At 41.1% G+C, this 11,735-nt stretch overlaps 1 protein-coding gene across 1 annotated transcript in view; it reads right to left on the bottom strand.

Moving 5' to 3' along the window:
* The window catches only part of Cep192 (centrosomal protein 192), a 92,171-nt gene that overhangs the window by 3,343 nt on the left and 77,093 nt on the right, over positions 1-11,735 (bottom strand). The window contains exons 41-44 of the mRNA XM_029546817.1: positions 4,299-4,418; positions 3,536-3,657; positions 1,234-1,363; positions 763-821 (exon numbers count right to left, since the gene is read on the bottom strand). Of these exons, the coding sequence (XP_029402677.1) occupies positions 763-821; positions 1,234-1,363; positions 3,536-3,657; positions 4,299-4,418 (431 nt within the window). The remainder of the gene's footprint in view (positions 1-762; positions 822-1,233; positions 1,364-3,535; positions 3,658-4,298; positions 4,419-11,735) is intronic.

Below are 11,735 nucleotides of genomic sequence, written 5' to 3'. Positions count from 1 at the left end.
TATATATATATATATATATATATATATATATATATATATATATATTTGTGTGTGTGTTTGTGCACATCTTGTTAAAAATTGAGATGAAGCAAAACATATGAAATAATCTGACATTTCAATTGTCAAAATCACACCTGAATTTAGGTGGTGTCAATATTTAACAAATGCATAATGTCACAAAGATTCCCTATCAACAACAGACTATATGCTGTGGCCCTACCCCCAAACTTGTCTTAGACCTGGTCATTTTCTGGCTTACACCTGTAATGGCTCAAAAACAAAACAAACAGCAAAACCAAGTATCATTAACTTCTGAGTAAAAAGAACACAGAGTCTAGACTTAAGAACGCCCAGTGGTGCCTGAAGGGGGACAACTGGGAAACATAACAACGATCGTTTCCCTAAGTCACTGCACAACTCCCGTCTCTATCAGTGAAAATAAACTGGTGACCTCAGTCCTGACTGAGGAAAGCAGCACTGAACAGTTACAAGGCAGCCCTGGGGTTGTTAAGCTCTATCTGCTGTGGACACAAGTGAGCAAAAGGGATTAGCAGTGGATCAAAGCCTGCGGGGCCACCAGGCTGTCAAGTGACCCGCGGAGGGTAATGACAGACCCTACGCAGGATTTTCCAATGGCTTGGCTACTTGTGAGGAGTGAGCAGAAAGCCCCACGCCGTCCACAATGGAGAAAGGAAGCTACAGAGGGACTTCTCAGGCCTGTCCTCCAGCCCTCAGAAGCACGGCCACTCTCGCTACACTCACCTCAAAGTGTACTTGGAGTGTCTGATGTGGAAAGGTTCTCTGGGGCTCAAAAACTTCAGCTGGAAATTAAGAGGAAACACATTGTAACAGTAGGAAAATTTGAAATTTGTCATATATAAAAAAACTTGGCTTGGTTTTAAAGATACACTGAGTAAATTTAGGTTCAGCTAAAAAAATTAGAGACTCATATAACAAAAACACATTTTAAAGAGTTTTAACATGAATTTTCTCTATTTTGATAAAGTAAATGTTATCTAGAAATATACTGTGTAGCAGAACATATAAGAAAAACAGTTAAAAATTTTAAATTTGATTTTCAAATTAAAGACCACGAATTGCAAATAAGTTTCTTTTCAAATACAGACAGCATTAAAGCATTTTTAAAAATGCATTACAACTGAAATATACAGAATATATCTCTAGTCATTACAAAAATAATTTTTTGAACCCTACTTAACATTTTCAACTTACTGAATGAGTGGAAAAAGAATTATTTCTCAAATTGACTTTCAGTGTCCTGGATTCCCCAAGTTTGGTTGGCAGGAACATGTAGACATCCTTTGGGGCATATACTCCATGATGGCTCGAGTCCAGCTGCCTGCTTTGGGAAGAGGTTTACAAAGACAATTACCAGGTTTGTAACTATAGTGTTCCAGGTACTGTACTGTGGGGCAGCAGTGCAGTTCAGAGACTCCTCTGGTTTGGGGCTTATCTAATCATGTGGACAATGCCATCGGAGGCTCTTCAGGTGGGCTGGGTTAGGGGCACTGGGAAGGTGACTTCTTTCCCATGTTTGCTTCAGTTCTTGTCACCTGGAGCAATCGTATTTCCATGTGCTGTTCTGAGTTGTCCACAGATGCTGACCTTCTGAGAACCTTGGCCTTCTGAGTAGAAATGAGGGCGCTGCCTCTGTTTCAGTCCTGATTCTATATACTGACCTGCCAATCTGCTCTCTAACCACTCTCTGGACTTCACTTCAAAACTGCTAGCATGACATTCCCCAGGCAGCTGTTTGCCATTATTTCCTGTTTACTTGCTCAGTATTTTTCAGGCTTATGATCAAACTTACCAGTGTAAAGGCAGGACTGTCAGGGCCCCTCCATTGAAAACTATGGAGGTGAGACTAAAGCAATCCACCACCACCCTACCCTCAACTTTAGCATCTCTGAGCATCATCAGAGCTCAAAGAATATGAGAGGAACAGATTAAGTGGACAGCAGGAAGAGGATGCTCTCTATAAAGCGTTCTATTTCTTTAAAACAAAGTGCATTATTGCTACATTAGAAGACAGATGACCAAGTTTATACATTAAACTTAGTGGGTTTTAGTAGACCAACTTCTAAAAATCTTCCAGAAATAAATTAGACTCAATTATTAATCTGTCATAAGATTTTCATTGGATATGATATTACCATTAGAACAGTATAAATTAATGATATAAAAACTACTTTTAAAAATGTTAAGAACATACTTTCGGGGCTGGAGAGGTGGCTCAGTAAAGAGTACTTTCTGCTCTGGTAGAGGACACAAGATTGTTTTCAGAGAGAACATGGTAGTTCACAACTGTCTGTGACTCCAGTACTAGGGGATCTGATGCCTTATTCTGGATTCCAAGAACACCTGCACTTAAGTGGTATATACTCACACAAACACACATACTCATCAAATAAAAATAACATGATTCTTAAAAACATAATGATCATGTACTTTCAATCTGGGCATGTTCTTGGGAGGTGTGGGTGGGAGATGAGAAGTTTAACATCATCCTTAGTAAATGCAGGTTAGCCTGGCCAAAATAAACAAACAAACAAACAAAAACCTACTTTCTTAAGGGTTTGATTGTTTTTAACTTGTGTGCATATGTATGTATGTATATATATATATATATATATATATATATATATATATATATATATATGCACCTGTGTGTGCAGGACATGTGGAGGCCAGAGGAGAGCTCCAGACTGATCCCTTGGCTGACATTTACAAGCAGTTGTAACTGCCCAATAAGGGAACTGGGGCTACACTCCAGTCCTCTGCAAAAGCAGCTCTTAACTGCTGAGCATCTCTCCAGGCCCAGAATCTACTTTCATACTCTTCTTATAGAAATATAAAACAGCACAACCATTTTGGGAAAACTACTTGTCAACTTCTTTAAAGTTAAAATATCCTTATCATGTGATTCAGCAATTTGGGGTAGTAATTATTTTTATTCAAAATGAATAAAAACATTTATTCTTTAAAATGTACATGAAAGACAGATGTAGTAACTAAACATGCCTTCAGTTTCTGCACTCGGGAGGCTGAGGCAGGTGCATCTCTGTTAGTTCAAGGATGGCCAGACCTATACAATGAGACCCTGACTCAATGCCCCCCAAAAGAAATATGCATAAAATAATGATCACAGTACTTTAGCTCATAGTATTCTAAAATTATAGGATACCCAAATGTCAATAGAAAAATATAGTTCATAAAGGGAATGCAAAACAATACAAAAGAATAGTTGTGTATGCTCAACAGCACTAGTGAATCACAGGAAGTGTAATGCTGAAAGACACCAGACACAAAGATGTGCATGCTTTTGAAGCTAAAGCAAAATTCATCCTATGAAACAGAAGCCAGAACAGAACACATTTTACTTCCAAAGGATACATTAGAGCTTTTCAGAGGAGAGACACTATCTTGGTGAAAGTACAAAGGTGTGTTAGTGCCACCTCAGTATCTCACCGACATGCACATAAACTCTCAAGATGGACATGGTGTACACACATACCCAGGCGTGTGAGCAGTGGTCTCAGACACAGCACGCCTCCGGGACGTGACTGCAGTATCTACTTTAATGAGGGTACCTCTGGAGGAGCATGAGCCTTCAGGGTCATTCTCTGCTCTGATGCTCTGTATAGGAAACAAACAAGCAAACACAGAGTGGGAGGAGAAAAGGAGAATACTCCAGAGAGCACAAAGACATTTCCTCATGAGAATTCCATTATTTAAAGAAAAAGACTATAATAAAGACATGATTATTTTTAAATCCTGCAAACTCTGTTCTGTCTAGTTTTGCTGCCCCCAATGCAAATGCTCATACACATACATATATATAGACAGCAACTTACATAGTTAGGTCAAACATGGTTCAAGAGGACTTTAGACAATAGAGACTAATGCAGACTGTAAAGACGGCAACTAATAAAGTCTGAAAAGAATCTTAAAACATGAGGCTAGCCGGGCAGTGGTGGCACACACCTTTAATCCCAGCACTTGGGAGGCAGAGGCAGGTGGATTTCTGAGTTTGAGGACAGCCTGGTCTACAAAGTGAGTTCCAGGACAGCCAGGGCTACACAGAGAAACCCTGTCTCAAAAAACCCAAAAAAGGAAAAACAAAACAAAACAACAACAATAACAAAAAAAATGAGGCTACACCACATAATAGCAAAAGTTGAAACCATACCAGGAAATTACTGTGTATTTTGAGACGATTTTTCATTTAGGGTTTTAATAGATACATACTTGCTTACTGTACCCAGGACAACACTCACCTGGCCAGAGAGCTGGAATCTCAATGTATGTTTCATGTGAGGTTCTTTAGCAGGATGGCACTCAACATCCCAAAACTGGGTATAATTCCCTCTGTCTCTGGGCAGAAATATGATGGAGACCTACAAAACACATAAGGCAAGACGTACAGGTCCCAAGTTTAGTGTGAACCAAGTAAAGTAACAAATGTTTTTACACTGGCTAGTTTTCTCTCTGAAAAATTTTGATTTGAGCCCTGCGTGGTAGCGCATGCCTTTAGTCCCAGCACTCGGGCGGCAGAGGCAGGCGGATTTCTGAGTTCGAGGCCAGCCTGGTCTACAGAGTGAGTTCCAGGACAGGCAGGGCTATACAGAGAAACCCTGTCTTGAAAAACCAAAAAAGAAAAAAAAAAAAAAAATGAAGTTCTGACACAAATATAAATCAAGTAATCTCTTCATGGTATAAGGAAGTTTATGTGAGATCAGATTCTCTTCGTGCCTGTGCCCTTTTCTTTTTGTGTTTGAGTTCGTGCAGATGTGTGTAAGAGACACAGAGACAGAGGAGAGACAGAGAAAGAGACAGGGTGGGGGAGGGGTTGGTTAGAATCGAACAAGCACGCATATAGATGCCAGAGTTCAACAGTGGCTATCTTCTTTGATCACTCTTATCTTTTGAGACAGTCTCCCAGAACCTGGGGCTGGCAGATGCAGCTAGGCTGTCTGGCCATCAATCAGATCTCAGCAGTAGTCAATCATACCTCTTCCTCCTCAGCACTGAGACTCTACACTCCTGCCACCACACTCAGTTTTTACTGCACACACACTTGACTGAACATCTCCCACCCCATAGTCTCTCCTTATACCATTCCTTTGATTAGAAAGCCCTATAACTAAAATTATAGGATGTTAGGCCTGATCCTTTAAAGTTCAGAATGTTTTGATATAAGTTTACCAGGGAAAAGTTTTTACTAATAATGAGTATGTGTGTATAAAAACAAAAACAGCAATTAAAAAAAAAAAAACTTTAAGCTGTGAACTCAAGTTGTCGTTGGCAGGACTGACTGGCTCTGTGGATCTGACATTCTTTGTTTTTTCTAACCATTTATTTTCTTCTAATTCTAACCAACTTACATTGCTATTATCTATCACCATCCTTTACCTCCTTCAGACATAAACAAAAAGATGATCAGCAGCACGATGTATACATGTGCACACAATCATGTATACAACCACATAGAAAGTCACAGCAAAGAGCCCCAGAATCAGAATAAACCAGAAATGGAGACATAAATAACACTACAATATAAGAACAAAACAACTGATTTTTACTCCTAAGATAAACAAACTGTGGTTGACCATTACAACTCACCAGACGGCTCTTCGGGCTCACTTTCATTTTCTTCCTCAGGTGGGGCTTGAGGAGGTGGTGGGGGAAGCTTCTTTTCCTTCTCCGCTTTAGCATTTCTTTCTTCTTCTGAATAATACTCATCTTCTGAGAGGTTGGCCAAGCTTTCATCCATTTCTCTGTATTCTACCTACATGGAGATTATACCAGAAAAAACTAAATACAGTGAGAATCTCAATCAGGGGTTCTATCTGGAACCATTAATGGCTCAACTAATTGCCTTCGAACTTCAAATTTTAAAGAAATAACAATGATCAAACCAATTTATAATAGTTACTAAAGACATAAAGCTTAAAGAAAAAAATACAGTGTCAGCTCAGGCTTAGCCCAGTCTGCATGTAACTTTTTCATCCCAATACTGGTCACATCTCTGACTCAAGAGCTCCTACTGTAGTTTCTTTTTTTTTTTTTTTTTCCAGTGTGTATATTATCATGTTCACATATTGAAAGTATGAATTAAAATGGCCCTCATCCAAAAACTACAGTTAACCAGTGAGCCAGATATGGTGGCACGTGCNAAAAAAAAAAAAAATTTGATTTGAGGGCTAGAGAGAGAGCTTGGTGGTTAAGAGCACTGGCTGCTCTTCTAGAGAAGCTGGGTTTGAACCTCAGCACTCACAGCCATCTGTCACTCTAGTTCTAAGGGAGTCAATGCCCTCTTCTGGCTTTCTCGGGCACTGCATGCATGTGGTACACAGACATACATGAATACAAAATTTATACACATAAACTAATAACTTTAAAAGAAGGATTTGAACAATCTTATCACTACTATGATATATCTAAAATATACTTCTGTTAAAGTTGTATATAACATTTCCCTCAAATGTACAGTATATGCTTTTATGAAGGAATGGAGTTTTCACAATATTAGAGCTATGTCACACAGATCCTGGAGAAAATCCCACCAGGAAAACAATCTCCTCTTTCAACCTCATCAATGAGGCCTGAGAACAGAGAAAGGTGAGGGTCACCAGCCAATAAAGCAAATGGCACTAAACTGTAATAGCACATACAGTAAGCCATCAGAGCGCTAGCTGCCCTGCTCATACGGCTTAGGTACACACAACCTGTGCACATGTACAACCTAAAGGGCCCCCAGTGGCAATTCTGGTTGGTGACAAGAGAAAAGCTCCCAACAGTGATCAGAGGTCTGTAGCAGTATCCAGGGCCCAAGAAACCTAGGTGTGAAGACAACTGGACCTTTACAGCAGCAACCATAAACCCCTGCTCTTCATAAAAGCAGTGTCCAACTGCAGCCCACAGTCACAATTGACTGAATGGGCCCCAGCAACCAACCAACAGAGCCACCACTTCCTAACAGTCAGGTACTTCCCTGCAGCTGCAGAGGCAGCAAGGGAAATGAAGCACAAAACAACAAAACAAAAACAAAACACCCAGCTGCTACTGAACCCATGTAAGACAACACCAAAGCAATAGGCTATGTTTGATAGCCTTATATGTAAAAGGTCCCAGTGTCATTGCCGTGGTGACTAGAATGAAGCAAAACCCCATTGAACAAAAGCTAACAGGAGCCCAAGTGCAAGTGAAGTGGGGAAACAGGCTGCAGCCCCCAAAGAGTGAAGATCTGCCTGCTCTCTCAGGAGATTACCACAACAAAATGGCTCCTGATAGAGTAAGTGGAAGCAGACCCTCTCTCCGCCACCCACAACTGAGGAAAACTTGGGGTCCCCTTTTGACAGTTAAGTATCTGCTTCTTTCCACTTCGGTGGCAGTGAATGGAGCCTACTGCCCTAGTTGAGTATACCCTTGAGAGTTGCTAGGCTCTCTTGCCCCTCCTGGGCTTGATGGGAAAGCAGAGCTCAAGAGAGACAGATATATGGGTTAGACTGTCTGAGGGGGAAGAGAAGGAAACTGTAAATCCTGGCTCCCATCAGAATCCACTCAGCCTGCTCTGCAAGCTTGCCACAGCGGCAGCTTCTGCTTCAAGTAAGAAACTCACTGGAACTCCTATGTTCTGCCTTCAAGGAGTCAACCTACAGCTCTAAGTAGCAGAAGTTATTCTTACCCCAGCCCCAAAGATGCAAACAGGAATCCATTTCTGCACCTGTCTATAGCCTTCAAGATCTGCCAGAAAGACAAGAGGCTGCTATTTTCTGCAGACTTGCTCTGCAAGTAACTGCTCTTGGTTGGCATCCTGAGATGCTCTGAAGGCTTCAAGCTATAACATTAGCTGATGGTCTCTGAGCTGGCACCTTGTGTAGGGCACAGCACTGTCCTCTACGAATAAAGCCCCCGCCATTTTCCCTCCACTGTCTGCCCACTCCATTCTTGGATATCTTGGGACAAGAAAACTTGCCATCTCACTATGATAACAGCATGACAATATTTTAAAGTAGTACTTTATAAAGTCAGTGATTAAAAGTTGTCTTTACCAAAGAAATTAGAGTTAGTAACAGTGATCACCAGTGACTCAGAGTCTAACACAGTGTAAAGATAACCCAGATTCTGAGAGCTTAGAGGAAAAACAGAACAGGCCCAGATGAGAACACCAAGTCCCAGTCCAGGAAATTAAACACTTAATGAAGCAGACGGGGAGCAAGCATGACAAGAATAACATCCTACTCAGGTACAAAAGAGGCTATTTGTCTAGAACCAGGAAATGTCAGGCCCCTTAAAAATTAAACTCAAGGATGCCCACAGTCATCTATAGGATAGAACACAGGGCCTCCAATGAAGGAGCTAGAGAAATTACCCAAGGAGCTGAAGGGGTCTGCAACCCTATAGGCGGAACAACAATATGAACTAACCAGTACCCCCAGAGCTCGTGTCTCTAGCTGCATATGTAACAGAAGATGTCCTATTCGGCCATCATTGGGAAGAGAGGCCCCTTGGTCTTGCAAACTTTATATGCCCATACAGGGGAACGCCAGGGCCAAGAAGGGGGAGTGAGTGGGTAGGGGAGCAGGGCAGGGGGAGGGTATAGGGGACATTCAGGATAGCATTTAAAATGTAAATGAAAAAAATATCTAATAAAATAAATAAAAAAGAAAAAGAAAACATCACAGAAAACAACTGTTTAAACTGCAAAAAAATTTAATTGTATTCAGATTTATGACTCACAGGGAACATGTAATAAAGAGAAAATTTAGGAAAAGTTAATATAAAGTAATGAATATAAGAAGGGTCATTGAGTTTTATCTCCTGTGACAAAATGTTTTAAAATGTCTTTTATGTATGCTACAATTATGTGTACAAATAAAACATTATCTACACTTCATTTTACAATAAATAAATAAATAAATAAAAATAAACTCAAAACAAAACGGGGGGGGGGGCAGGAACCTGGCATTACTGTCCATCATACACTCAATGCACACCCTGAGAACCTCCACACTTATTACCTCGGCCAGCCTTTGTATCCCCAACCAATGCTTCAAAAGATTACTGCACACTACTGAGACTTTTCAATCATGCAACGGCCCAGGAGTTACCCTATATTCCTTTTTAGTAACTTCCAATTCTCCAGGCTAAATGGGTGGGATTGTTTCTTTGGTGTACTGAAAGTGTCCTATCTAGAGGGAAAGTGTATCTGCTCACATTTCACTAGGAAAAGTTACACAACAGTCAAAAAAAAAAAAAAATACCATGGGGCTTACATTTCTAAGAAAACAAACATAAATACACACATACACACTCTCCTGGCTCTCTCCCCACAGTGAGTGCAGCTAAGACCTCCTCATAGTGGATCATGGCTAATGCAGAAACTCACAAATGGTCAAAGTGCAGGGACAAGTGTCAAGGGAGTCCGCGGTCACAAAGGGGACATCTGCACAACTACCCTGTCTAGGCTCAGAGACCATCTGGGAAGAGAAAGTTCAGAGGATGAGACCCAAACAGTGTCTTCTGGACAAGACAGGGCTGCTGAGTCATGAGCTCACAGCAGGGCTGTAACGGTGAAAAGCCCACGGCACTCGCAGGTAGCTCTCAGCACCTCATGCTTGTGGCTCAAACATTAAGCTCTCAGCTACTGCTGCAGCATCACGGCTGCCTGCCTACTGCCGTGCTCCCTGCCATGATAGTCATGGACCCTAACCCTTTGTAAGCCCTAAATAAACTCCTAAGTTGCTTTGGTCACAAGTCTTATCACAGCAATAGAGAAGAAACTAAGACAGCAGGCTGGCCTGCCTGCCTGCCTGCCTGCCTGCCTGCCTGCCTGCCTGGGAACTCACTAAATAGAACAGACTTCCTCAAATTTAGATCCACCTGTTTCTGCCTCCAAGTGTTAGGATTAAAAGAATGTGCAACTATGTCCAGCAGCCATTTGAGTTTATCCAGAAGTATATATACAGAAGTACAATTGCTAAGGCATATTGAAATTCTATGTTTAGTTTAAGAATTGTCAAACTTTACTTATATGAATATACCATATTATAATACATTCCCAACAGCAACACATGAGAATTCTAGTTTCTATATGCTTAATAAAACTATTACTTTTTTTTGTTTTTTAAGATCACATCTTAAACATTTTAGTAGATTAGTGACAGCTCATGTCTGACTTTGATTGTATTTTACTAATGACTAACAATTCTAAGCATTTTGAATTAATGGAGAAACATCTATTTGAATCCTTGGCTCATTTTAGAAATTGAATCATTTGTCTAAGGCATAAATGTTAAACGTTCTAAATGTAAGTCCTTTGTCAAATACATGATTTTCAAATTATTTCTCCCACCTTGAGATCTATTTTATGGATGGAGTTGTCTGGATGCATAAGTATTACTAATTTTAACAATTCACCCTTCTTTGACACCTTTATGGTGTCATATGAAGACTTGCTGTATCTTTTTTTTTTTTTTTTTTTTTTTTTGGTTTTTCAAAACAGGGTTTCTCTGTATAGTCCTGGCTGTCCTGGAACTCACTCTGTAGACCAGGCTGGCCTTGAACTCAGAAATCCGCCTGCCTCTGCCTCCTGAGTGCTGGGATTAATTGCTGTATCTTCTTTTTTTTTTTTTTTTTAAGATTTATTTATTTATTTATTATATGTAAGTACACTGTAGCTGTGTAGCTGTCTTCAGACACCCCAGAAGAGAGAATCAGATCTCATCATGGATGGTTGTGAGCCACCATGTGGTTGCTGGGATTTGAACTCAGGACCTTCGGAAGAGCAGTGCTCTCAACCGCTGAGCCATCTCTCCAGCCTGATGTATCTTCTAAGGGCCTTATACTTTGCCTTGACATTTTATATCTCAGACCATCTGAGCTAACTTGCTGCATCATTGCCGCGGTTTGCATGTGTAATGTCCGTCAGTCTCACATTTGGACACTGGTGCCCAATTGGTGGTGCTGTCAGCAACCTTTAGGAACTTTGAGTCTAACTGAAGGCAATGGATCCCTGAGACTAAGCCTTGACTTGTTACAGCTCAGCCCACTTCCTGTCCACCCTGTGCTTCTCATTCTGCTAAGAAGTGAGGCAACGGAGAGCCCTCTCCTCTATAAAGGGCTGGATTCCCTTAAACTGAGAGCCAAAACACACTTCCAGCCCTCAGGCTGCTGCTTGCCAAGTATTTTGTCACTGCAATGAGCAAAGTAACTAATGCTGTGGTGACCAGTGCAGCTCATGTTTGACCTGCACAGATCATGTCATCCAACTGTCATTTGCTGTATTCCTCCGCTATGTCTCAGTTCCCTGGTTAAGCACGTCAGCTGAGTTCACACATGAAGGCTGAGCCTCTGCCCTAAGCACCGAGTTTGGAGGGTGTTTGAGGTGTGAAGCTGAGAACTGTGAGTCCTGCCCACGGGGCTCTTCTCATGCTCTTTCCATTACTGTGGATCCCTGTGGCTGCAGCTCTAGGAACCTTAGGACCACTCTGCCAACTTAAAACAAAGTTAACAGGCAACAATAGTGTATGAACACAGAGAAGTAAGAAGGTTGGATAGGAACACACAATCAGAAAGTAAATACTTAGTCTCTGAGATACTAAAACCTAAAAGAGGGCTGGTGAGATGGCTCAGTGGGTAAGAGCACCCGACTGCTCTTCCAAAGATCCAGAGTTCAAATCCCAGCAACCACATGGTGGCTCATAACCATC

The sequence above is a fragment of the Mus pahari genome, chromosome 15 (assembly GCF_900095145.1).
Source record: "Mus pahari chromosome 15, PAHARI_EIJ_v1.1, whole genome shotgun sequence".
In the NCBI taxonomy this organism is placed as follows: domain Eukaryota; kingdom Metazoa; phylum Chordata; class Mammalia; order Rodentia; family Muridae; genus Mus; species Mus pahari.
Note: the sequence above shows the minus strand (reverse complement) of the source record. Positions and strands in the feature narration are given on the sequence as shown.